At 39.9% G+C, this 27,990-nt stretch overlaps 1 protein-coding gene across 1 annotated transcript in view; it reads right to left on the minus strand.

Moving 5' to 3' along the window:
• The window catches only part of CACNA1D (calcium voltage-gated channel subunit alpha1 D), a 329,318-nt gene that overhangs the window by 92,723 nt on the left and 208,605 nt on the right, over window positions 1-27,990 (minus strand). Inside the window, exons 12-26 of the mRNA XM_074957788.1 lie at window positions 27,526-27,686; window positions 26,707-26,932; window positions 26,360-26,567; window positions 23,849-23,969; window positions 22,502-22,616; window positions 21,738-21,807; window positions 20,867-20,936; window positions 19,044-19,188; window positions 16,765-16,894; window positions 11,797-11,856; window positions 6,497-6,603; window positions 4,289-4,376; window positions 2,944-3,051; window positions 2,704-2,756; window positions 2,156-2,302 (exon numbers count right to left, since the gene is read on the minus strand). Of these exons, the coding sequence (XP_074813889.1) occupies window positions 2,156-2,302; window positions 2,704-2,756; window positions 2,944-3,051; window positions 4,289-4,376; window positions 6,497-6,603; window positions 11,797-11,856; window positions 16,765-16,894; window positions 19,044-19,188; window positions 20,867-20,936; window positions 21,738-21,807; window positions 22,502-22,616; window positions 23,849-23,969; window positions 26,360-26,567; window positions 26,707-26,932; window positions 27,526-27,686 (1,809 nt within the window). The remainder of the gene's footprint in view (window positions 1-2,155; window positions 2,303-2,703; window positions 2,757-2,943; window positions 3,052-4,288; window positions 4,377-6,496; window positions 6,604-11,796; window positions 11,857-16,764; window positions 16,895-19,043; window positions 19,189-20,866; window positions 20,937-21,737; window positions 21,808-22,501; window positions 22,617-23,848; window positions 23,970-26,359; window positions 26,568-26,706; window positions 26,933-27,525; window positions 27,687-27,990) is intronic.

Raw genomic sequence — 27,990 nt, forward strand, 5'->3', positions numbered from 1 at the left:
TTGCACAGTTAAGACCCTCCCTCATTATTTCTGCTTCCTTGACTTATAAATGGCAAACCTGGTCTATTTCAGAAGCAGGTAGATTAAGAAATACAGAATACAGGATCGCATGCCATTGACTGCATGCCTAAATGCAAAAGATGGAGGCAGGGAGGAAAGAAGTGCAATAAGAACTGCAGTATAAAGACTAGACTATTTTAGGGCTGCCCATTAATCACAGTTAACTCACTCGATTAACTCAAAAAAATTTACTGCAATTTAAAAAATTTATCACGATTAATCACAGTTTTAATCGCACTGTTAAACACCAACTGAAATGTATTACATATTTTTGGATGTTTTTCTACATTTTCAAATATATTGATTTCAATTACAACACAGAATACAAAGTGTATAGTACTCACTTTATATTATTATTTTTATTACAAATATTTTCACTGTAAAAATGATAAAAGAAATAGTATTTTTCAATTCACTTCGCAGAAGTATTGTAGTGCAATCTCTTTATCGTGAAAGTGCAATTTACAAATGTAGATTTTTTTGTTACATAGCGGCACTCAAAAACAAAACAATGTAAAACTTTAGAGCCTACAAGTCCAGTGAGTCCTACTTCTTGTTCAGCTAATCACTAAGAGAAACAAGTTTGTTTACATTTAGAGGAGATAATGCTGCCCGCTTCTTATTTACAATGTCGCCTGTAAGTGAGAACAGACATTTGCATGGCACTTTTGTAGCTGGCATTGCAAGGTATTTATGTGCTAGATATGCTAAACATTCATTATGCCCCTTCTTGCTTCGGCCACCATTCCAGAGGACATGCTTCCATGCTGATGATGCTTGTTAAAAAAATAATGTGTCAATTAAATTTGTGACTGAACTCTTTAAATCGCCTTTAAATCGCTGCTGGAGCCCCCTGCCACGGCCGCTACCCTGGGGATCCGGCAGTGATTTCAAGGGCTGAAGCTCCAGGCCCTTTAAATTACCGCCAGAGCCCCAGGGTTCCCGGCTGCTGCCAGTACGGTTGGCTGTGTACCAGCTCTTATCGGTATGCTGGACTGGACCAGACCGGCTTACTTTAACCTCTGGAGAGGGACAAGGTGTTGAACATGCTTTCAGAAGTCTTAAAAGAGTAACACTCCGATGCGGAAACTACAGAACCCGAACCACTGAAAAAGAAAATCAACCTTCTGCTGGTGGCATCTGACTCAGTTAATGAAAATGAATGTGCGTCCCGCACTGCTTTGCATCATTATTGAGCAGAACTCATCATCAGCATGGATGCATGTCCTCTGGAATGGTGGCCGAAGCATGAAGGGACATATGAATCTTTAGTGCATCTGGCACATAAATATCTTGCGATGTCAGCTACAACAGTGCTATGCGAACACCTGTTCTTACTTTCAGGTGACATTGTAAACAAGAAGTGGGCAGCATTATCTCCTGAAAATGTAAACAAACTTGTTTGTCTGAGCCATTGGCTGAACAAGAAGTAGGACTGGGTGGACTTGTATGCTCTAAAGTTTTACGTTGTTTTATTTTTTAATGCAGTTATTTTTTACATAATTCTACATTTGTAAGTTCAACTTTCATGATAAAGAGACTGCACTACAGTACTTGTATTAGGGGAACTGAAAAACACTATTTATTTTGTTTTTTACAGAGCAAATATTTCTAATAAAAAATTAATATAAAGTGAGTACTGTACACTTTGTATTTTGTGTTGTAACTGAAATCAATATATTTGAAAATGTAGAAAACATCAAAAAATGTTTAAATAAATTACATTCTATTATTGTTTAACAATGTGATTAATCGCGATTAATTTTTTTAATTGCACAATTAATCGTGATTAATTTTTTTTATTGCCTGACAGCCTTAGACTATTTAGAATGTTTATAGGGCTGAATTCCCCCTTCATTAGTGACAATCAGGCTTTATATCCTTGGAGAAGATCTGATCTTTCAAGGTACCAAGTGCCACAATTCCCCTTGACATTAGTGTAAGCACATCCCAGGATCAGGCCCATCATCTCAAGACTCTAAAAAGCGCAGGTGATTGTTTGCCATTCAGGAAGCGTCAGTGAAATTTTATTCAACTGTTTTGAGAAATGCAACATCTGTTAAGGATATTATGGAAATAATGAATGTTCACTTACGCAGGCCAGCCTTCAAAGGTAGACACAGTAAAAAGGGCCATCATAGCAGACAGAACATTGTCAAAGTTGAAATCACTGTTTTGCCAAACCCTTTCTCTGACCATTGGATTATCAACATCTCCATCTTTATAAACAATGAATATTCCCCTGTGGAAGAAGAAAAGAAACAGAAACTGATTGTATAACACTTGGGAAGTATTCAATTAGTCACAGAATGATGCCATCCCTTCCCTGAGATATATGTTCATTTCAATCAGTTTATTGGCGCTGTCTGCTCCTGACTTCATGTGCTCTGTGACATGCATTGGCTGCCTGCTAGTTTCTGGGTGGATTTTAAGGTGTTGGTTTTGACCTATAAAAAACTAAATGGTTTGGAACCTCCCTACCTGTGTCTGATGTGCTGGAGTTTGGTTTTCTTTATAATTCTGCTAAGGTGCTCAGAGGCTTCAGGGTATGACTGTCTTATAAATCAACATATTATATTATTATTATTATAATTATAATTCAAAATAGTATATATCTGATTTATAAAATGAAAGGGTTCTCACCGGCAATCCTCAGGATTCTGTTTTGCTTCATCAGTGCATCGATAAAATTTTCCCTATTTATAAAACAAAAGAGGTAGATGGAATGTAGGGCATAAAAATTAACTAAACTTAGAATCTGATCCTGTTATTGGCTCAGCAGGGGTACAACCCAGTTCCAACACAGAACCCTACTGAAGTCAGTTGGCAGGCCTTGGTGCAGGATCAGGCCTGAATGTGTTTTGAAGGAATTCATTTATTTACCTTAAAAAGCTGTACACCAATACAGGCGAACATGAACTGGAGCAGAGTTGTGACAATCATGATATTACCAATAGTTCTAATAGCAACAAAGACACACTGAACAACATGCTGTGAATAAAAGGGAAAAATAAAAGGATTTTAGTATAATTTAATTTTGTTACTTAGCATTATTGTAGAAAAATGTACCGCCGCACACATTTTCTTAGATTTATAAGAAAAAATATATATTTATAAAATATATTTATATATTCACTTTATAAATTAATCAGTTAGAAAATATTCATTTAATGTTCACAGAATTAATTTAATGCTGCTACCAGAAATTAGCATGATTTTCTGAATGTATCAGCAGTCTGTTGAAAGTAGGCTACTTCAGATCTTAAAGTGACAGGCAGTACATATACACAGTGGAATTACAGTGAATAAATTGCAATGATATTTGGCTTGCTGCACGCATTATGTGTCAAAATCTGCCTTCAGTGATGCTGGTGACGCTCCAGATTTAAATGCTGTGACTTAGAGCAGGATTTGGCAGGGCCGGCTCTAGGCACCAGCAAAACAAGCAGGTGCTTGGGGCGGCACATTTCTAGGGGCGGCATTCCGGTGCCGGCCATGCCACCCCTAGAAATGTGCCCCAGCTCCCCTCCGCCTGCTCCCCTGAGCATGCCGCCGCTGCTCCGCTTCTCCCCCCTCCCTCCCAGTCTTGCTGTGCGCGAAACAGCTGTTTCGCGTAGCAAGCCTGGGAGGGAGGGAGGCAAAGCCGAGCAGCAGGGCGCTCGGGGGAGGTGGCGGTGGTGGAGCGGAGGTGAGCTGGGGCAGGGAAGGATTCCTCTACTCCTCCCCCTTTTACTTCCTGCGCTCCCCCCCCCCCCGGCTCACCTCCAGTCCACCTGCTCCCCTGAATGCGCTGCCTCTCCCTCGCCTGAGAGGAAGAGGGGAGAAGTGGGAGCAGGCGGAGCAGAGGTGAGCTAGGGCAGGAGGTTGGAGGGGGAGCAGCAGGAAGCAATGGGGGGGGGGAAATGCGGCACGCCCGGGGGAGGAGGTGGGGCTCGGGATTTGGGGAAGAGGTTGGGAAGGGGCGGAGTTGAGGTGGAGCCGGCGGCGTGGGGGCACGAAAAAAAAGCGGGGGCGGCCAAAAATTTTTTTGCTTGGGGCGGCAAAAATCCTAGAGCTGGCCCTGGGATTTGGACTAGCATATTTAAGAATCAAAAACTGATTTACGGCCCAGACCTGTGTCCTTATCCAGGTAAATTTCCTTTGGCTTCAGTGGGGGTTTTGCCTGCAGTAGGACTGCAGAATATCAGGGCAATAGAAACATAACTTGGAAAAAAATACAGATAAAAACCTTAAGTCCTTTTGCTCTGTTTATTGCCCTTAGAGGCCTCAAGACTCTTAAAACTCTCAGAATCTTCACAACAGAGATAGCACTTGATCTAGTGGGGGGGAAAAAAGCAAGCATTAGCCTGTTATTTCCTAAGTTTATTATTTTTCAATTGTCTTATTCTTTTACTAAAATTATCTATGTTCATGCAGTTCCCTTCTAGAAGGAAAAATTCTTATTTACTCCTTGGAGTAAATAAATATTTTGTAAGTTAGCATTTTGAAATACATCTCAGCTTCTTTACTGTTATCAAAAACACCTATTTAATTTCTCAAACATATCATGTGAGTGTGTTGGTTTCAGGAACAACTTAGGAATTAGAAGTACATGGGCTGCTCATTCACTGTAGATCAGGTATGTTTTGTCATTGGGGAAAGATACTGGCCAAAGCATTCTTCAGTATTTCTGACAAACTACGGGCTCTACCCTGTGAGATGCTGAGAGCCTGCTGCAAGATGATGAGCACCATCAGCTCCAATCAAGCGGAGCTGGAAATTTTCAGTACCCCACAAAAGATGCTCAGCATCTCGTGTGACTGGGTCCTTTATTTGTCAGAGAGAGATAATACAGAGTATTTTGCTCAGTGCTGAGTAGCATGGACGAAGGTTTCTAACCATCAGAGGAGTGAAGTTCTGGAACAGCCTTCCAAGGGGATCAGTGGAGGCAAAAGACGTATCTGGCTTCAAGACTAAGCCTGATAAGTTTATGGAGGGGATGGTATGATGGGATAGCCTCATTTTGGCAATTAATTGATCTTTGACTTTTGGCAGTAAATATGCCCAATGGACTGTGATGGGATGTTAGATGGGGTGGGATCTGAATTACTACAGAGAATTCTTTCCTGGGTGTCTGGCTGGTGAGTCTTGCCCACATGCTCAGGGTTTAGCTGATCACAATATTTGGGGTCGGGAAGGAATTTTCCTCCAGGGCAGACTTGCAGAGGCCCTGGGGGTTTTTCACCTTCCTCTGCAGCGTGGGGCACAGGTCACTTGCTGGAGGATTCTCTGCACTTTGAAGTCTTTAAACCACGATTGGAGGACTTCAATAGCTCAGACATAGGTTAGGGGTTTATTACAGGAGTGGGTGGGTGAGATTCTGTGGCCTGTGTTGTGCAGGGGGTCAGAGTGGACGATCACGGTGGTCCCTTCTGACCTTGAAGTCTATGACTGGTGTGGTACTACCTGCCTCGTTGAATAACATAATTAATGAGATACTAGAGCAACCAGTGATAGGTAGAGTAGTGGAATAAAAATTGAGGAACAAGTTAATGATGCCCTACTCTTGCTCATTTCTAAGTCAATGGGAATTTTACTGTTGATTTCAAGTGCAGCAGAATTGAGCCCTCGACAAAGTAGTGGGAGCTGGAGCCTATTCTAGGATGGCTGTGGCTTGCCTGATCACAAGGGTAAAAAAATCCTGCTTCACCACCAATTATAGTTCTAAATGGCACAAGGCTACTATTTTGTCATGGAAATCATGGTATTCTCACTAATTGTGAATTTGAATAAAGTCTGCGATCCCTGCACTGGCCAGTGATGGTGCCTTTCCCCTCCAGGTTGCAACCTGACCCACAAGGTCACAGCACCACTCAGGTTTGATGTATCTGCCCTTCCATAGATGGAAACAGAGGAGCAGATATGCCAAACCCGAATGGTACTGTGACCACATGGGTATGGTTGCAATGCCTGGAACAGGGAGCTGGTCCCAGCCGCACAGGACAGGAGCTACTGCTGCAGAGGGAGCGTGGGGTGAGCTCACTCTCCAACAGTACCCCACCCTGCATGACACATATTTCTTTTCCTGCACCTCTGCCATGAAATGTATTAACATTTTAGCCGAAAAAATCGTAGCCTTATGCATAAGCTGCAACATACCAAGGAGTAGCTCTGTGAGTTACCCCTCTCAGGCACAATGCCCTCAGCTTATCCTGCTCTGGTGTGAAGGTAGGGAAGTAGTAATTTACTGCTGGCCCATACTTGAATTATAACATTTTCTATGCCACATTTTATTGCTCTGGAGGTGGAGGGGGAGTAACTAAATGCTAATTCTGCACACCCAGACTCAAGGTATGAATAAAGGTGGCAGAATCTAATCCCTTACAAAGGGCCACTTTTACTTTAAAACCCCAGAGGAAAAAATATAGGCCACTTAAAATGTAACTGTAATACTTACTGAATCCCAAACGACACCAGAGAAACACCCACAACTAGCAAATCCAGCAAATTGAAGTAATTCCTGCAGAAAGACCCTTTGTGAAGGAATGCTCCAAAAGCTGTCATCTAAAAATAGAATGGTTACACATTTACTCTCTGTTTTTCTTCATTTAACCTGAAATTTAGGCTGTTTACAAGACATCTGTTGAGGCTGCAAATGTATAATCAAATATTTTATCGGTTACAATAATTAATATACAAAAAACAGTCTGAATATATATTCCTCCAAATTAAACAATTTGTACTTAAGCTACAGAATGAGATGTGGTAGTTGTTCCGGATATCAAAATGTTACACTTCTGTGTGTGCACAAAAGCTGAACTGATTAGGCCTTTACCATAGCACAGTAAAGGGGCTGCAAAAGCCTGGAAGAAAAATCTCATGCAGAAGCAGTGTAGGGCTGTTATATGCGGCCTTAGGCTGTCCCCCCTCACTGCCCCCACTGTAGGGGATGTGCTGGCTCACAAAGGGGTGTATCAGGGGATAGGGGAAGGAGTAGCTGTAGTGTTGAGGGCGACAGCCCTTCCCGTGTGCGAAGTAGCCCACAGGTAGCTATCAAGAGATTGCAGTTAATTAGAGCAGCCCCTGTTCTATATTATGCTAGAGACTGCCCTGGCCTTGGGTGCAGGCAGAATTTGGGAAGCACAGAGATGTTCTCGGGTGGTACAAAACACTCAAGTCTATTACAGATATCTCTAACTTAATTAAGGTTATATATTGGTTCAAAAATGGATAGATGGAAACCTATTAAACCAATTATAATCAGAAAACAGGCATTTCAAATAGAATTTTCTTTTTATGTATGGATTTTAATGGGTATAGATTGTACCACACCTAATCTGAACAAAAGTTGTGGGTACTGTCAAAATACCTGGTCATCAGATAGACCCAGTTCATCTGCTATGTGAATACAGAATCTAATCTTCTAAGGTTCTAAATACCTCTTGGGAATTGCTGAGCACCCTCAACTACCATTGAATTCAAGGAGAATTGACGGCACTCAGTATCTCTCAGGAAGTGCTTGTTATTATCTCATAGTACTGGGCCCATAATTCTCATTCATTACCTAGAAAGAAAAAGCTGCCAAACTATAACATGGTGGTCTGGCCCCTTAGGGTATTTCTACACAGCCCACAAGCCGCTAAGCCCAGGTTGATAGACTTGGGTTCATGGGGCTCAAGTTAAAAATAGCAGTACAAACATTGCAGTTTTGACGGGAGCTTGGGCTCTGAAGCCTTGGGGTGGAGATAGCCCCTGAGCTCCAGCCCAAGTGCTGACTGCACAGCTATTTTTGGCACTGTAGCATGAGTCCTGCGTCTTGACTCTGGCTTGGAGGCTCACTTCCGCAGGCCGTCACTGGCTATGTAGACATACCCTTAAGGACCAAGGGGTATGTGGGAACAGCTGGCTCTGTTCTGGAGGAAAGCCCATCAGGCATGGTCCTTGGAACCAGCAGACCCTGCTGAACAACACCCAATGATTGGGTCTGATTCCCAGCTGGAGGTTATAAATGATGGCCCCGGCTCCAAGAGTGGGTGAGGGGCACACATTCTCCTGTGGTTGCAGCAGAAGGCTGCAGGAAGGCCCCATGGATCCAAGTCCTAGGCTGGGAAGGTCCAGACCCTTCATTTACCAGAGACCAGATGCCCCACGGTCTCAGCCAAGAACAAGACTATTAATTTTGTTATTGTCCTACATTTCCTTTTTGTTTTGTGTTGGAGACTAAACAGAGCCCTGGGGAAAGAGGCTATAAACTGAACTGGGAGTGGCTCTTTGTCCCAGGGTGGTGATCAGCTCCATCAGTGAACACCTTAAAAAAAGATTCCACAAGTTATAAGTATATGTGTCCTACAACATATATCACTGTTTATGGGCTTGATCCTTGCAGCCCTTTCACACAAGAGCTCTTGTTAGCTTCAGTGGGCATTACACGCCTGAAAAGGGCTGCTGGATCCAGAGACTGTTCTTTCTTTTATATGTCCTTCTGTTCTCATCTTCCTGTTAATCTTTCCCTCTTTGTAAGCCAAATGTTGCTCACCTGCTAAATATCCCCAAAGGTAGAAGAACAAAAACCTAGATTTAATACAAGCCCGAGGCTTATTGAAGTGAGATGTATGGAGACAATAAAGTCCACATAATATTCACAACTGTATTCTCACATGATCATATAGAGCACATCCTCTACCTATCCATATATCTGTCGGTCTATTCATTCCATCCCCATCACCATAGTGTGTGAGCACCTTCATAGTTAGTGTAACGTGGGACACTCCCACACTGAAAGATAGAGTTGTATAAAAAGACAGATCTAAGTCTCACCATATTTATACGGTTGCTCTCTGCTTTAATAATTATAAGTCCCATTTGAAGTCTTTGACAAAAACCATTATGCAAAAAGACCAGCTTGTTCTTTAAAAGGGTCAAGGGCAAGGCTTGGAAGTGGATGAGAAGAGTTGAACATTGTTGCAGCTCTCACTCAATGGAAGCTCAGTAGTTGCCCAGAATGTACTCAACAGGGCGAGCTTCTACTGCTCTGTGCTCAGCTAGCGCTGCTGTCTCTTTCTTTTGTACAAAATTCCACAGGAGTGCTGACTGGCCTACATAGGTATGCCATGGGCAGAACTGGCAGAAGTCTCGCTCTGTCCGCTCTGCACTGCTCCAGGAGAGCAAACAAGATGGACAGCTGGTTTAAAGGAACCAGTTGATTGGCATAGGTTTGTATAGTTGCTTCTGTATTCAGTCTTGACCCCCACATGGGGACATGTTGGAGTGGTTGTGGCGCCAGTGAAATGGACCATAAGTGTTGTTCCAGCTGATGAAAATTAGACTAGCCCAGAAACTACTTTGACTTGCAACAGGAGCTAACCCAGCCCCAGTTCCCCCATAATTAAGGTTGAATTGGGTATTCGCATTTAAGCAGACATTCAATGTCTTTGCTATGTATGAAATTAATACTACATATCCTCCCCCAACTTACTGCACTTACTCTTTGAGATCAGAATTAGTTTTCTGAGAATTTACTTCTAGTGACACTACATGATAATGATAGAGGCTTTTTTAAACATTGATGATCCCACATTAGATTATACTTACATTTTAAAGAGTTTTTCATTCTGCCCCTCCCCTGTGGTGTCACTATAGGGCAGAGTTAAGGTTTCATGTGTGTTTTAACTGCGTATTTCTGTATCTTACTATGGATTTCTTTATGTTTTAATCTTAACTCTGAATTTTTTGGTTTTAATGCTTGTTTTGGGGATAATTATAACTTTCTTGTAATATATTTTACCTTTAAGTTACATTAACTCCAGTTTCATCTTTTTTTTTTGGTCTGGAATTTAAATGAGATGTGCATTATTGTACCATAATGTTCACTACATGTTTAACCCTGAATTAACTCTTGTTGTGAGTGTTTAGCAACAGGACTTGGCATTGCAGAAAGCACAGTGCAAAACCCAGCATGGACAGTATGGAGAGCTCTAATCCTAAGTAAGCATAGCCAAAGTTTGAGACATGTTAGTACAGCAACTTTACTGTTTTTACTTGTTTTGTCAAGTGTATAATTCTCTCTGCTCATCTCTCAGCATTGCTTTGATTTAACAATGGCAAGGACCATAGGAGGTTTTCACTTTCCTTGGCAGCATGGAGCTTGGATCTTCTGCTGGGCTCATCTGGGCATGTCTCACCTGATCAGTTCCCTGCCATTCAGTACATTGGTGACCCCTCAGTCTTTCCTGTCCTCTGTCTGGGGCTCACAGCAGTTTCATCCCCTAGGGACTGAAATGCTTTAGTCTAACCCAAGTTATTGGGTTCAATTAGGAGTATCTGGGTGAAATTTAATGGCCTGTGTTATACAGGAGGTCAGACTAGATGATCTAATGGTCCCTTCTGGCCTTAAACTCTATGGAACTATGAAATAATAAATAATAAGAATACTTAGTACTTATGCTAGCATTTTACATCTTCAGAGCTCTTTACAACTATTAACTAATTTACTATTTTCTTAGCAGGCTCCTCACTACTGAATATAAGAAATCACGGGATATAAGCAGGAGTAGGTGAACATTTACAAATATAAAAATAGTTTACTATATAAAATACAGGTTATCTTGTAAACAGCCCAAATATTGCATTATCTGGTATTAATCAAAATGCACTGTGAAAAGAACAAACCAATATGAACAAAGCTGGTAGAAGAGTTTTTGTTATGCTTAATCCTCAGCTGGAAATGCAAAGTTTATGTACGGATTCTTACTGTACCAAAAATTCACTGGTATATGTCAAAGCTAGTCAACAAGTGACTTATGGCTGTTGTTCATTGCATGAAGCTTTCAAGCATCTTGTGATGGCTATAAAATGTATATAGCTCTAAAAAAGTGTTTTATACATATCTAATTATTCTTCATGATTCATTCTCCATTTGTCACCTAGACTGCACCAGGTAAACATAAACCCTAGTTTTACTGCTGCTTTGCCCGAGTAATCTTCATATATCTAAAAGCTGAGGAGCCCCAGTGTATGGTCTTAATAATCAGTACACAAACTGTACATTCAAATATCAGTTCTGAACTCATGCATGGGTAATACATTTAAGCAAGCATATTTATGCCTTTCTGAGTATTTAAATGTATGCCCAAGATAAGGTAAAATGCAAAGTATCTTAGACTATAAATAAACGCAATATATCTTGCAAGTCCTGTTGCAAGAAAATAGTTGTCTACTATTTTAGCTCTATGAATATAGTTCAGCAAGAGAAATGAGAAAATCCATGCTCCCTCTTTAAAAGATTTATGATCTTTTTGGAAATGCCAGAACAAGGAGGAGGAAAGCTCATGCGCAGTGAATTATTTTTCCCTTTTCTGACAAACTGTAAGTGTAAAAAAGGGTAAAAAATGAATTATTAAATTGATGTGATGATAAAAAGTAGCTTCTACATGCACCCAAAGGTCAAAGATAACCAATCAAAACTATAAAATATTGTCAAATTAAAAAATCCTTTGGTTTAAAAAGAGTTTAGCTTTGATCGTTTAGGGAAAAGGTGGAGAACACTTCAAGTGCCTTTTCTTGGTAGGTGACACACAAGGAAAATCCTTTTAAACAAACTTCTTTATAAACCTGTTACCTTCAAAATGATCTCAAATGTAAACATACTAGTGAAGACATAATCTGCATACCCTAGGATCTGGAAGGTAAACAAAAAGTTACAAACATTATTGCTAAAGCTGCTATTGAGCTAACAAGGATCAATTAACAATTCATTACCTTTAACAGGATTTCAACAGTAAAGATGGCTGTGAAAGCATAGTCAAAGTAACCAAGTATCTGCAAGGTATAATATGTGCCACAGTAAGAAATCCATCTATAAATAAATATTTACAATTTAGATCACATGCACAAAAATACCTACTTTAATCTAAGAATTTAGTTGGGAAATGTAGGCAAAGTAATTTGAACTTTTAGCTGCTGCATAACTATTTTTTGTTTATTTTAAAGTTCATTAGAAGTTACTAAGTTCAAAGTGAGATTTCTTCTATCATAAAATGATAGGACCAAATATGCAATATTTTCTTTCAATTTAGACCTTTCTCCTATCAGTAGGGCCCTATGAAATTCACGGCCATGAAAAATGCGTCACGGACCATGAAATCTGGTGTCCCGCGTGAAACCTGGTCTCCCCCGAGAAATCTGGTCTTTTGTGTATATAGTATACAGATTTCATGTGGGAAACCAGCGTTTCTCAAACAGGAGGTCCTGACCCAAAAAGGGGCTATGGTGGGTTGCAAGGTTACTGTAGGGGGTCATGGTATTGCCACCTTTACTTTTGCGCTGCCTTCAGAGCTAGATGGCCGGAGAGCAGTGGCTGCTGGCCATGCTCTGAAGGCAGCACCCCGCCACCGGCGGCGCAGAAGTAAGTCTGGCAATATTGAGACTCCGCTACAATAACCTTGCGACCCTCCCCCACAACATCCTTTTGGGTCAGGACCCCTATAGTTACAACACCACTGAATTTCAGATTTAAATATATGAAATCATGAGATTTATGATTTTTAAAATTCTATGACTGAAATTGACCAAAATGGACTGTGAATTTGGTAGGGACCTACCTATCAGCTTTCAGATGTTCTTTCTTCTGATTCCAATATACTGACAGGCTCTCACACAAACAAAAGCTTATTAATAATGTACTTTTTCCATCACAGTATTGAATCAAAAAATTAGACTGTCGTATACTTTGTCAGATTTACTAAATCAGTCTAAATATTGCTATGTGTATTTTGTTGCTGTGGTAGGCAGTATGTACTGGCTACAGGATCACATAGCAAAATTAATGAATAAGTAAAGTACCTAAAATCTACTAACGCATTTACTTTTTCTCTTGTATTTTGGCATATATAGCTGTGAGTAATTTATGGAAAATTAAATAAAAATAACAGTAGAGTCAAAGGTGACGTGCAGAGCTTTCAGAATGACCTTGGATGAAATCCTCACTCCGCTGAAGTCAATGGGAGCTTTGCCATGGACTTCAAGACAGCGAGGATTTCACCTGTGTAAGGAAACAGTGCATTTATCTTTAGCACCTACCCAGGGCAACTAACGAGCAATCCAACATTAGTTTTCCTTTCAGGGGAATTACCCAACTACACATTTGTTCTTCCGGTCAGAAACATGATGCCAGTGATCAGCAGCTAATGAAATGGCAGGGAAAATTCAATAATGGACAACAGGGAAAAGGGGCCCATATTAGATTAGACACAGGGAAATCTACTTTTCATTTCAGCCAAAGCTCAGATGCTTCTGGTTCCTGCAATAGCTGAAAAAATATAAATAGCAAAGCCTTTCAGCAAAGACTGGCAAGAGACCTATTCTAGAATATGAAAGGAAGTATTGCAAACCATTACACTGCAGCATGACAACAGTGTTTTATTTTGCCTTCTGAATTTTAGCAATGGAAGGAAGAGGTCACCAAGAACCACTTTTTCCCCTCACTATATCTGTGTTGGAGCTAGGCAAAACACTGGGGGTAGCACATTTTGAACTCGTCAGCTAGCACACAGAGAAAGTATGACCTACTGGGTCAGAGATATAGCCAAGGCAGGCAGCCCCTCTTTCTGCATTCTTACTAATATAATGAGCTATGATAGCATAGGTAAAGACAGCATGGTTGTCGCTGGGGATCAAACACAGGACATTCACACCAAAAGCACCGGACACTACGGAGTTAAAGAAGTAACTCCTTCAGCTTTGAGCAGAAGGCTCCCATAGTCACATGGGTCAGCCTCTAAAAGAAGATGTGATCCTGTGCATGAAGCCCCATTAGCAAAGCTTGCACTGAACAGATCTGAGGCCTACTGGAATTCAAGACCCAGCTTGAGAGTTATTTAGAATGGGGCCCTATTTGTAGAGATATCATTTCCAGCAGCAAGGATCAAACTTTTCAGCACTTTCTGGACTTCAGCTTTCAAAATACAAGTCCCTACCACCTGAGCTAACAGAACAGCACCAGTTGCTGTCACTAATTAGAAGGTTCTTTTACTCACTGGGCCCAGCCACTGGTGGGAAACATGGTTGTATGCATTAGGTCAATGTAGAATCCAGATGCCGGAGTATAGGCGCAACACACTGCACATCTCTGAAGGGCAAGGAGCACACCTGGCCCCACCTCTACTTCTCTCAGGCGTTCTGCCTGTGTGCCCCCTGCAAAGGGATAATCCTTTACAGCCTGTCTATTCAGGAGCTACACCTGCTCAGCATTCTTCTAGCTGCAAAAGACAGTATTCAGCCCTTCAAACTGTTTCCAGAGTAAGTCTCATACTGTGGGTGGAACTCAAGGACTTGCTACTTGCTGTCTCTTCCTTATCTGTTAGTGTGACTTATTTATAAGAATATACTTAACCAGATTGTATAGATAGGAAAAGCACATACTTCCACTGAATATTTTATGAAGGAATACAAGTGTCTGTGCTCTGACCTCTTTTTACCTCTAAACAAAGTTAAGATTTTTTAAAACATTTTTTTTCTTCTATTGTCAAGCGCCAAGTTCTGTGGACCACACAGCAACCCCTCCCCCGCTCCAGGTTTCAGAGCCCAGGCTCTCACCCGAGCCTGAATGTCTACACTGCTATTTTTAGCCCCGTAGCACAGGCCCCATAAGCCCAAGTCAGTTGACCTGGGCTCTGAGACTCACTGCTGCAAGTCTTTATTTGCAGTGTAGATGCACCTTCTGAGGCCTGGAAGAGGTCAGGGGCTCTATTCAATCCCCCTCTGATCCTGCCCCATCTTCCTTCTGCAGGGTCTGAAGAGGCTATTGGAGCCGCAGAGCAGCCTCCGTACATCAAACTACAGGCAAGAGAAAGAGGGGGCCTGGTGATATAAGCTCAGTCATAGCAACCCAAAATTCCCTATATGGTATTCCCTATAGCAGGGATCAGCAACCTTTGGCACACGGACCATCAAGGTAGGCCCCTGACGGGACGGGACGGTTTGTTTACCTGCTGTGTCTGCAGGTTCAGCCCATCGCAGCTCCCACTGGCAGAAGTTCATCGTCCCAGGCCAATGAGGGCTGCGGGAAGCGGCAGCCAGCACATTCCTCAGCCCGCGCCGCTTCCCACAGCCCCCATTGGCCTGGGACGGTGAACTATGGAAACTGGCGATCGGCCAAACCTGCAGATGTGGCAAGTAAACAAACCATCCTGGCCCGCCAGGGGATTACCTTGATGGGCCGCGTGCCAAAGGTTGTCGATCCCTACCCTATAGGGTTGCTTCTTTACATTTCTTTTTCGTAACAATAATTTCATACTTATATAAAGTGTATAAAGCTGATAGGAAGCTGAGGGGCTTCTTCTTTACATCACCACTAATGCTGGATATGCAGCAGTGGTGAAATGTTAGGAGATATGATATTGGGCCGGAGTATGCACTCCTTGTATCTAACTCAGTTTGTATAAGGTCACCCATCACCATGGTATATGAGTGCCAAGCAAAGCTCCTGTTGAACTCAAGAGCACAGAGTACTCTAGATGGGTACAGTGCTTGTTTCAGCTATAGGGAGCCATTTTTAGGTAACATGGTTATTTACTTAACAAATGAGCTCCTCTTTTGTTGGATTGTAACTCACCCACCCATTTTTCATGGGAACCTTAAGGGTGCCCAGAATTATAGTGATTTTTTTTTACTCTGTGGTTACTGTTTTAAAATTATTTAAGTAGAAAAACATATGTATAAATCACATCCAACCTAACCACTTCGTAGTGGTCATTTCAGACATTTAAGATGAATACAGCAGAAGTTTTATATTTCTGAATTTGAAAGAAAGAAAGAAAGAAAGAAAGAAAGAAAGAAAGAAAGAAAGAAAGAAAGAAAGAAAGAAAGAAAGAAAGAAAGAAAGAAAGAAAGAAAGAAAAAGACAATTTCTCAAGCTGACCATTAAAAATCAGACTGCAACTGCTGAACAGTATTACTTTGTTAATGTATGAATATCTTCATACACAGAAGTGATAGGGCTGTCCATATGTCTGTGGATTCATCATAAGATAACTCTTGCATATATGAAAGAAGAAAATGGGAGAACAGGAGAAAAGAGATTTCTATTCATAGATGAATTGCATACCAATGTATGTAACACGTGGCTCTCCAGAAACAGATACATTTCTACCTAGTACCTTTTTCTTTCGTTGTCAGGGTGTATAATGTACATTTATAAGCTGAAAATATATTCAAAATCAGATTCAAATAATAACACTTTTAAAAAATGAATTAAAATGTTCTGCTTTTCATGTCATAATTTTTTAAAATTAAATTGTTCATTTGATTTTTTTATTTACATGTGGCCTGTAATTATCTGCCACCAATTACTCATGTAATTGAAATAACTAATTTGCATGAGAAAAGATCAGACCCATAACGTCAACACAGATAAAAAGTAAAATTCATTTAGAATTAAAATATGCTCTCTCTGTTCCATGCATTACTTTTCAAAGGGATCCACGCTAGTTAGTAAAGGTAGTATAAATAGTATTTTATTCTTTGTAAAATTGTAAAATACTTAACATTTTACTATGTGTAGCGAGAAAAAAAAATCAAATATATGTAGACTAGTTAAAATGTGCTATCATGTAGGTCTACACTATAAAAATAAGCATATTCCAAGCATAATGATTACTTATCAGTCAGGAGAAAGGCATAATAAGTTAAAAATTTGTTATGTAGACTCATCTATGTATTTTTGCTTACGTTATTTCGAAAAGAGTGACTGCGAATTGGGTCTTCTGCCGCTAGGGAAACACTGCTGAGCATGATGAAGACAAGGATGAGGTTTGTAAAGATGTGGTGGTTGATGAGCCTGTGGCATCCCACTCGAATTCTGAAAAAGAGGCAGAAAAATACGCATGTGTAAATAATTTACAGCAGGCAGGGCTCACAAAGAGCAAGTGTTCTAAACTTCTCTGCCAAGCTTATGGCAACAATTCTAAGAGCAGGGCTGGATTCGGCTTTCAGATATACCCAGGTAAATCCAGAGCAACTGCTTTGATTTAAACTTCGGTAAAGGATTTCAAAATCTGGCCCATAGACTTTGAGGCTAGGATTGTCAAAGGAGTCTAAGGGAGTTAGGTTCCCAGTTCCCACTGATTTTCAATGGGATTTTGATGCCTAACTCCTCTAGGTTTCTTTTAAAACCCCAGTATTGGGCCACACTGCGCATATGCAAAGGGGTCCATGCTAGCAGATATTCCTATGAAGGAGTAAAGCCTTAATTTCAGGCTCAATGAGAAAGGCTTAATTTCAGGCTCAATGAGTCTGGACCAACTCTCATTAAAGCCAATGAAAGTATTCCTAAATTGACTTTGTGGGAGTTGGACTGGACTCAGTGTCTCATTTAGATACGCCAGGGCTCTATTCAAACCAGAATTTCCTAATGAGGCTACCAGCTGTTCCAAGATTGTGCTTGCTACTAGGAAGCCACCACGTAATGCTGATTTCAGCTTTACACAGGATTAGAGTCATAGAACCCAGTTCGGGTCTCATTCCAGCTGAACACTTCAATAGAGTTACTCCACGTTTACATCAGTGGGAAAGCAGAATCAGCAGAATGAAATAGTTTTGAAAGCTTCCCATGAGAAGTCAGTGGGTTCTTAAGGAATCTATTCTCCTCTTAGTAAATAGAGGATTTCTGTATGTTCTGGTACTGTTAATTACCTTCCATGACAACAGAAGCTACCTAGGTTTCAGAGTAGCAGCCGTGTTAGTCTGTATTCGCAAAAAGAAAAGGAGTACTTGTGGCACCTTAGAGACTAACCAATTTATTTGAGCATAAGCTTTCGTGAGCTACAGCTACAGCTCACTTCATCGGATGCTACCTGCTTTACTTAGAGAAGGAAAAGCCACAAAGCAATCCTACAGTCCCTTTGCAAGCAAAATTCCCCCCAAGTCAAGAGGATTTTTGGGGTGTGTGAGGACTATAAGATAATGACTTTGGGCTATTGATGTCAACAGGATCTGTGGGTGTTCAGCATTGTTGGAAATCTGGTCTTAATGTCTGAAGAGCTCTATTTATTATTAAATTAAAGTTGAATGTGTGTAAGTTTTAAACTATTTAGTTTCAATAACTTACTTTTTTAGTGAATTTTGTCTTTCTGTGAAAAGTGCTGCTTGACAGGTCTGGAGACTGAAGTCATTTATTAACTGAATCGATATAACAAGGGCAGCAGTCGAATAAACTGCCCCACACATACACTGCTCCACAAATGTTCCTCAAACCTGACCTGGAAGGACCTCTAGTGGTGAGATGGTAACTCTGTTTCCAAGCCAAGTCATTCTTTAACCTGTATGCTGAGACTGCCAGTGAGATTGCTAATTGTGTTGATGGTTTTATAACGTGGACTCTACTCACTTCACATGCACAACTGAACAGCTACTAGATGGTCACAGGTTTCAGAGTAGCAGCCGTGTTAGTCTGTATCCGCAAAAAGAAAAGGAGGACTTGTGGCACCTTAGAGACTAACAAATTTATTTGAGCATAAGCTTTCATGAGCTACCGCTCACTTCATTGGATGCATTCAGTGGAGCTGTAGCTCACGAAAGCTTATGCTCAAATAAATTGGTTAGTCTCTAAGGTGCCACGAGTCCTCCTTTTTTTAGATGGTCACAGTTTCCATCGACTAACAAAACAGCTTTCTTCACCACTGCCCAAGTCTGGAATCATACCTAGAGATGAAAGGCTCTATATCCCAATCCCAATTCCCTAAAGCATCCAGGTTTTATTGTTTTTATTTTTATTTTTTTCATTCATCTTTGCTTTTATTGTTATCTTCAAAGTTGAATTTTGGAAAATACCACCATACCAATGGGATATAAGGAACCAAATTCATTTATTTAATGAAATATGTAAGGTCCAATCTTGCTCCCATTGAAGTCAATGGGAGTTCTGCCCTGGACTTCAATGAGGGCAGAATTTGCTCTTCAGTGATGAAGCCCCCAGGCACAGAAGTGACATTTAGAAAGGTGATATTTACGGGTTGGTGCTGCTGAAAATGAAGAAGGCACTCCCTTCAGGAATTGGTGTTATCTTCTCCTTCATATTTAGTTCAGATATTCTTCGGGGACGTGGGCCAACTGGTACCTCTGGTTCATTTTCCTCATCTTCCTCATCTTCACCTACTTTAAATTAAACACTTTTTTACTAAAAATAAAAAAGATTAAATTTTTGTTCATAACAATATACAATTATTGCTTGTATTAAAATATATATTCAACAAATGGCGTTTAAAATCTGTTAATTAATACAAAAACATTCCCATAGGTGTCAGAGACATATCTTTCATTAATCAATTTACACACCAAAGGGACTCTTTAGGGAGCTTTTCATAGTCATTTAGTGCCTAATTCCTATTGAAAGTCAGTGCAGTGAGTCAAAGTCCTTACCACATCTTAGATGGAGAGGGGTAGTGGCTTTAGGTTAATTTTTGCAATGATTGGTGGCTTTCCCTCCACCCATCCCATAACCTATCACTTTCCTGTATATAAAGTCCAAGTAATTGGACTCTGCACAATGGTGGATGTTAATGCCACTCACCTGCCTCAGTGGGTGCAAAACCAGATGGGCAGTGATTGGGACAGCCCCATTAGAAAGGGAAAGGACAGCACATTCTGGAAGTGACACCTCCCCCCGCCAGAGACTCTATCCACTCACTGGTCAGCGGGGGGAGGTAAGGAGCTGATTGGTCCGTCATTCTCTCATTTCATTAATTTAAACCCTACCCTGGGGCATGTGGAGCTCTATTTCAGCAGCCCAATCCTCACTTCCTGTAGATGTAGTTTTGGGAATGTGTTTGCAGATGCTGCAGGTCTGACCAAGTGCCTGTTTTGGGGGTCAGGAAAGAATATTTTCTTCCCGTTGGGGCCAAACTGGCAGAGGCCTGGTAGGTTTTTTCACCTTCCTCACAGCATCCTCGAAGCACAGTTAGATTTAATAGGAATAGAATTCAGTCATTAGTGGTAGTACTTAGTAGGATGTTAGTTAGTTGCAACTAGTGGACCATTAGCCTTGGTGAAAAGGCTAAAAGGGACGGTTCCCAGAAGTAAAAGACCTGGGATTTTGCTGATGGGCCTTGCACTCATGGGATAGGAGGACACCTTGTTGCCTTCGTAGGTCAAGGTTCCCCCCATTTTAATATCATCTGTCCCCTTCCTGGGGTGTGTGAAATGATTCAGAAGAGAAGGCTGAGTCCTAGGGCTAGGCTGAGAAGAATCTATCCCAACCTGTGGGTTATATGGTAGGAGCCCTCCAACCCCTGCACTGGAACCACTTAAAATGCCTAGTAGATGAGAGTATGGGTAACAAGGTGGGTAGTGCCCCTCCCCTGTGTTAAGTTTAATAAAATTGCAGCCTCTCAATTAACATCCCTGCGTCTGTCCTCACTTGCCAATGTGTCTAGATTAAGGGTTCACAGAGCGGGTGGGAGGTAGTAGGATGTATGTAACAGCTCTACAGCTGGTGAGACAGAAGCAACCTGATTTCTGACTGAAATGTGTGTTAGCAGGAAGCCATCAGAAGCTCATAAGATGACATCTACCCATTTCAAGGAAGTTCCAGATTCTGCCCCAAATCCAGATAACTATTATTAGATGAGCCATCAGACTTTATGTGTACTCTCTAAATGGGCTGTAGAAAAAGCAATAGCACTGCATTCCACAGGCCAGTATAACTGTTGACATCAGAGGGTCTAACTCCACTGACTTCAAAGGAATTGAATCAAGACAAGGTAATGGTAAATGTGACTGTACATTTACATTTCAATGTACTGACTTAAACATGTTTATAGTCTTGCTGGCACACCTGGTACGTCGCAAGGTGGATAGGGGTCTTTGTCCTCATCTTCTCCTTCTCGATATTCAGCAATTGTAACCTATGGCAATGGCAAAAAGACACTTCAGAAGAAAATTAAACTTCAGCATTTAATTGATGCATGTAGATGATCCAAAAAACAAAACAAATAAATTATTCAATACCAAAGAAGCCAGGTACATGCTTACTCTCTCAGTGTATCAACAGAGCCATGATGGTTTGATCACTTTGGAAGTGAGCAAGAGAGGAAAGCTGTAATCTTTGTTAAAAGTCTGGTTTTTTAAACCCTATATACATTTTTGTGATTCTACACTTAGGCAAAAAGATCTGCAGAATGTAATAGGGATAAAACTGGTAGGGTTCTATGGAAATTACATGGAGTGGTTTGAAAATTCCATAAGAAGTTTATAATTCAGTATTGCCTTCTAAAGGACTTTTCCAGCAGAAATCTGCAAGGAGCCTAAAGCTATAGGTTATGCTAAACCTGACAATGTTAACTTATTCTATGCTCTAAAACTCCTCTCCCCAGAGAAATTGTAGGGGATCGGGAGGAGCAGGTACAGTCATTCTGCCAGGAGCTATGCATCCGTAGGAACGGTTGGGGCCTTTGAGGTGGTCTGAAATTACATGGATCTCATGTGAACAGCAGATTCTGTGGTCCCTACCCTTTGCCCATTCTGTGAGAATGAAAACCCTGTTCCCTGACAGCTTCCTGTCCCTTATGTGGGGGAAAAACACTTAGGAGAAAATGTGGCCCTAAAAAAGAAATCACATCATGCACATCTGTGTTGAAAAGAACTTATTGGCATGAACAACAGAGCCACTTTTTAACAGTATAAAATATTTTTATAGAAATAAACACCTTATTATCCTTGGCCTTCTTTTGGTCACCTTCTGATTTGTCACCTTTTTTATTTTCCAGACTCTCTTTTCTAAAAAAAAAAAAAAAAAAAAAAAAAAACAGAAAGAAAAACAAAACCAAACAACAAACCCCATTAAGTAAAGAGCAAAGACTGATGAAAGAATGATTGTTAACTTATTCTACCCACTCTATTAAAAATGAAGAGGTCATGCCTACAGAAATATAGGTACTTGATTTGAAGGGACATTTACAGAGAAGACATACCACATACAAAGGTGATAAAGTGTGTTTCATCCCAGTGCACTAGATTCATTCAACAGATTATCCTTTTAAATATAACTCCAGAAACTAATTCCTTAAAAATGCAATGCATTGTCTTTATAGGAATACTAATGGATATACTGTGCTCTTGGATTCTTACACACAACTCTTCTGGTTTCCATGGGACTACACTGACTTCAGCTGGAGATTTGCTTGTTGTCTATGTAAGGTTGCAGAATTGGTCTAAACAGAAGTTGCACATATAGATCTAGGGATACAATCATATTCTAATTGCACAATGAATCCTATATTCCAATGTTTAAACCTCAGATGGATTATCACCATTCATTCCATCATCCCAAGATACCCAGTATGGTATCTTCTTTCCTTTTCTCTTAAATTAATAATCTATTAACCCTGTCAAGATATTCAAATAAAGGATTCAACACACTTGTAAGTGGGTGAATACTGAACTCCCAGCTAGCACCCCAGTGCTATTTTACCTGGCATTCTTTTTCCTCTGCTTTTCTTCTGCTTCTTCTTTCTGAGCTGTATTCAGGCTTTCCGCATCTGCCAAGTTATCCACAGCAATGGCCAAAAAGACATTTAGCAAGATATCTGATTCAAATAATCTTAAGGACATTATGCATTACCACACTGTGTTGGTCTATTCCTTATCAATATGAAAAAATGACAGTGTGACAGACATGAAACCCATGCTCCCAAACTAAGTATATAACTTTACAGAGCTGGATGTAGTGCTTATAATACCTTTACTTACTGGGCCAAATTAATGCCTGCTGTAACTGCATTTAAGACAACAGAGTTACGCTAGTGATGCTTTAAGCCCATTGATTCTATCACAACAAGAATATACAGCGGACTGCTGAGCAAAAGACTAGTCATTTATAACATTAATTTTAGAAAGGAAATAAAATTGAAGTTTACATGGGCATAGACAAGTTCCACCTACTACACAATGTTTTTAGATACTAATTCAGATACTTCAAGTTGATTTTTACACTGCAGTATTTTCCATATGTGCTACATTCCATGTCAAGTTCTGTACTTCAGCCCATATCAATGAAGTGTGAATATCAATAGAAGGAGCATAAAAATATAGTAAAAAGAAGTCTAATATTTTTGCCATATCTATTGACTCCTAACCTTTCCAGTACTAAGTTGTGTCTAGGAGAAGTGTATGAGAGCTTACTGGAGTTTTGGGTAGCCACTGAAAGATGCCATACTGGGGACAAAGGAGAGCTTTCGGAAGATCGGGGGCGTGGAGGGCAAACACTTTGGTGGAACTAGTGCCAAACAGCTACATATTCCTACTGCTAGGATCCCCCTGCAATGTAACCTGTATTCCCTGTGACCCACTTCCATCCATTGTCATTTGTTCAGAAAGTGTCAGAACTAACAAGGTGGAATCAGGGAAGGATGAGACATTACTGACATGGAGTTCAGAGCACTTCTGTGGATCAGGATGGGGATGGCGGCCAAAATAAGACAAGCAGACAGAATGAGGTTGTCTGTCCACTGAGGAGGAAGGGGCATATGTGCTGGTTCTTGTCAGAGTGGTGAGATGGCGACACCTAGGGAGCTGGCAGGGGTCTGATTTGTTTAGGGAAAGCAGAGAAAGGGAACGGGAGCCGGAGGGAGCTCCTGTTTAGAAGAAATGTAGTACAGAAAATGTGCATACCGTTCAAAGCAATTCACTCAGTTACACAGAGGGCAGATATGTGTCCTAAGTGTCATAATGGTTCAGTCCTCTTTACACACAAATTCACTGCTCTATTCAGAAATGCTTACAGTGAATGCCAGTGTCACTTGAAGAAATGAAAGGATACAGTTACCACAGATGAAGAGGATAATGAAGTATATACAGACGACCATTCCTGATGACGATGGGCCACCATATGCCATAATCCCATCATACATCACAGCATTCCAGTCTTCACCTGTTAGAATCTAACAAGCAAATTCATCTTTACTGACTCAACAGTCAAAAGACTGAAAGAGGATTTTATGTTTCCTCTGTACACAACACACACAGCCATTTCTATAACATGAAAATGTTAACTGATCACTCTGCATAGGATGCTTTATATAGTAAACATGGTAGTAATCTGTTTGTTGTTATGCAATATTTTAATATTTCCATTTAAATAAGAATCTCTTGGTTTAGCTTTACCAGTTTCCATCTATATAAAGCATTTATGCCAATGAACCGTATGTCTACACTTATGGTCCAAGATCTAGAAAAAAAAAGAGTTCCTAAAATTAAGCTGCTAAATTCTTATGTAGGCACCTAAGTGTCCTGATTTTCAATGGTGCTGCATATACAGCAGCTCCTATTGAAGCCTCCATGCTCAGCACCTTTGAAAATCTGGACTCTCATTTAGGAACCTAAGTATGGCTTAGGAGACTAATTTTAGGCACCCATTTTTAAAGAATGTTGGCCACAAACCCTTTCCAAAACTACACATCATAGTGTGTTATCCCTTCAAATTAAATTGTCCCAATCTGAGTCCTAACTGGAGACTGGGGTCATTACGATATTGCTTTAAATGGAGGGGGGTTTATACTGAATTGGAGCTCAAATGCTATTGGAGAATGAATAATTTTCCTACTTTCTACTGTTTCTTGCAACTTTGCTGCTGTATCAACGGATGAAATCTAAAGGAATTGATTAGATCAGAGGAGGATAGTTTACAGCTGGTCTATTATGCATTTAGCACTTTATTTTGCATTAGTGTGGGAGGCCTGATTATCAGAACACAGATTACAGGGATACTGTATATATTTTTCAGCAATTTAGAAGCTGTTAGTTTTCTCTCAAAAAAACCCCATCACAATTTTCAGAGTAGCAGCCGTGTTAGTCTGTATTCACAAAAAGAAAAAAGAAAAGGAGTACTTGTGGCACCTTAGAGACTAACCAATTTATTTGAGCATGAGCTTTCGTGAGCTACAGCTCACTTCATCGGATGCATACTGTGGAAGCTGCAGAAGACATTATATACACACAGAGACCATGAAACAATACCTCCTCCCACCCCACTCTCATGCTGGTAATAGCTTATCTAAAGTGATCATCAAGTTGGGCCATTTCCAGCACAAAAAGAAAAGGAGTACTTGTGGCACCTTAGAGACTAACCAATTTATTTGAGCATAAGCTTTTGTGAGCTACATGACTCTCTCCCCAGACAATTAAGTGACAGTGCAAGAAAGTCATACATGCACAAGGGCCACTATTTAATTCTCCTAAGTCCATATTTGGGCACCTAAATAAGAATTCTGGTTTTTCAAAGCTGTTCAGTAACCAGCAGCTTCCTTGGGAGCTGTGGGAGCTTGGCACCTTTGAAAATCAGGCCATTTATTTAGGTGCCTGGATATGGATGTAGCAGCCTGACTTTAAGCTCCTGAGTTTGGAAACACTAACCGAAGTTTTCAAAGGAACACTGTCAGGCTAAGTGTGACCCATTATTTTTAATATTTTTTAAGGAAATTTAAGACTTACAGAAATATTTCTCATTAGGATGTCTTTATTTTTAAATTCATTCCAAACAGCTTTTTCTTTGTTTGTTTCAAGCATCATTCTACGGAATCTCTGTTTGAGTGAATGGAAATTGTGACACACAACCAAATATTCACCCAAACCAAACACTGCACTATTGTGTTAATGCCTATAACCTTAAATGCAAAAATAACTAGAATAAAAAATGAAAGAGACTAGCCTAATTTCATTGCCCACGCTGAGAGAAATACAAAAAGTAAACAAACACCATAAACAGTGAAAAGGAAGTTAAACTGTAAGAATTCTTTTAGTTTTAATAATCAGTTAGTAGTAACACAGATATGAATGTTTTAAAATATATATAATAATAAACTGATAGTGTCCCTTTAAAGAAATCCATATTTAGTTTTTTATGATATGAAGTGATATGATTCACACAGATATATACTTTTACAATGTTTCTCAATTTATCCTACTAAGAAGTCGTTGAACATTAGAAATACACACATCTACCACAAAATAGATGGTTAACAAGCTTACAGGAAAAACATTAATTCAAATTAAATAACTTCCAGTTTTTATTTCTAGTCATGTCTTTGATGGACAAAGAAGACTTAATTTAATGAAGTAACATGAAAGCTATGTTGCATAGATAGATCAAATAAGATATGGAACAAATGGTACAAATGGTGCAAAATTACCAGAGTATTGAATATGATGAGCAGAATGCTACTTAAAGTAAACAGAATAAATAGTATTTGTGATTTTTTTCAGGAGACAAGATTACCTAAACATTTTTGTTGTTCAAAGGTAAAACGTTTCATAGGGGGTGAAAGAAAGTTACCTGGAATACAGTTAAAAGAGCTTGTGGAAAATTATCGAAGGTGCTCCGTTTTGTTTGAGTTTCATCAAAATTAAATTTGCCTCCAAACAGCTGCATTCCAAGCAATGAGAAGATTATGATGAAGAGGAAAAGCAGAAGCAACAGTGAAGCAATGGACTTCATTGAGTTTAACAAGGATGCTACCAAGTTGCTCAGGGATGTCCAGTGCCTATAAATTAAAATGCGTGTGTTAACACAAAAAAAAACTGTAAAAGAACAGTGCGTGATGAAATATTACAAAAGAGTTGCTGATCACCATACAAGTACCCCTAAAATTAGCAGCAGGAAAATGCATTTCGTAATCTTACCTTGTCACTTTAAAAATACGTAGAAGACGAACACAGCGAAATACTGAGATTCCCAGGGGTGACATAATTTCCAACTCCACCAGTATGGTTTCAACAATGCCACCACAAACGACGAAGCAATCAAAACGGTTAAAGAGGGATACAAAATAAGCCTGTAGGCCCAAGCTGTACATCTTTATTAACATTTCACAGGTGAATAACGCCAGAAGTACTTTGTTTGCAATATCTGGAACAAAACATTCAGAAAATTATAATGTTTTAGATATTTCTGATTTATTTTGTAGATCTCATATTCTGACTAATTTTTATCCATTTTCCATGCCAGTTATCTTATCTCTTTGGAGGGAAATACAAATTGCTTTCTTTGCATTTGACACCATTTTTTGCATGAGGTATATAATCCCTCCCTTTGATCGAAAAATGCTACATCCTTCCAACTTATTGTGTAAATTATCCCAGCTAAAAACATAGTTCAAACCCAGACTGGAATTAAGGCAAAATGATTCACAGCCTATTCTGATGTGCAAGTTAACATTTGTCCTTCCTTATCTTTAATCACACGGGTTGATAATGGTAATATGTCTAAAGCATAATGGCACATGCTTACAATTTGGCACTGTAGGATTTTGCGTGTACATTATGTCATTAAGCTGTGTTGCAGATGTGGAAATAGAAAACATTTGATCATTCTCTATATCAATTTCTTTAACCTGGATGTACTGAAGGATAGCAAATAAACTTCAAAATGGCAAAATGCAGAAGTAATCAAGCTTTCATTTTTCTGTGGTTAAAAACAGGAAAAATGATCTTTGCTTGTACCTTGGATCTGTGTCAGCCAGTCAGGTTGATTGTAATGCTCAGAAGAGATAGTTAATGTGTTCAGAAAGACCAAGACAATAACCAGCCAATAAAACGAGACAGATTTTACTGCAGCTCGACATTTTCTTCGATTGAATCGGTTCCAGCGACGCCAGCGTCGACTGAAATTTAGAACAAAAACAAATGCATTATTCTATGGAAAAATATTACAGTATCTGAACTTAAAGATTTGTGGGAGATTTGTGGGTGTACATGTGTGTGTATATATGAAACTATGAAAGAAATCTGAGAGGCAGCTGTGTGCATTACTACCAAGTGCAGCCAGAAAGATGATAATTTTGTTCAAGTTTAGAACCAAATAAAAAACAAAAAATGAAAACTTTAACAAATTAGTCTTGAACATTTCTATATAATCTTCATATCGTTTAACAGATTGTGACATCACTAGATTAGGGCATTTGTCAA

Source organism: Natator depressus, chromosome 7 (genome assembly GCF_965152275.1).
Source record: "Natator depressus isolate rNatDep1 chromosome 7, rNatDep2.hap1, whole genome shotgun sequence".
NCBI classification, from domain to species: Eukaryota; Metazoa; Chordata; order Testudines; family Cheloniidae; genus Natator; species Natator depressus.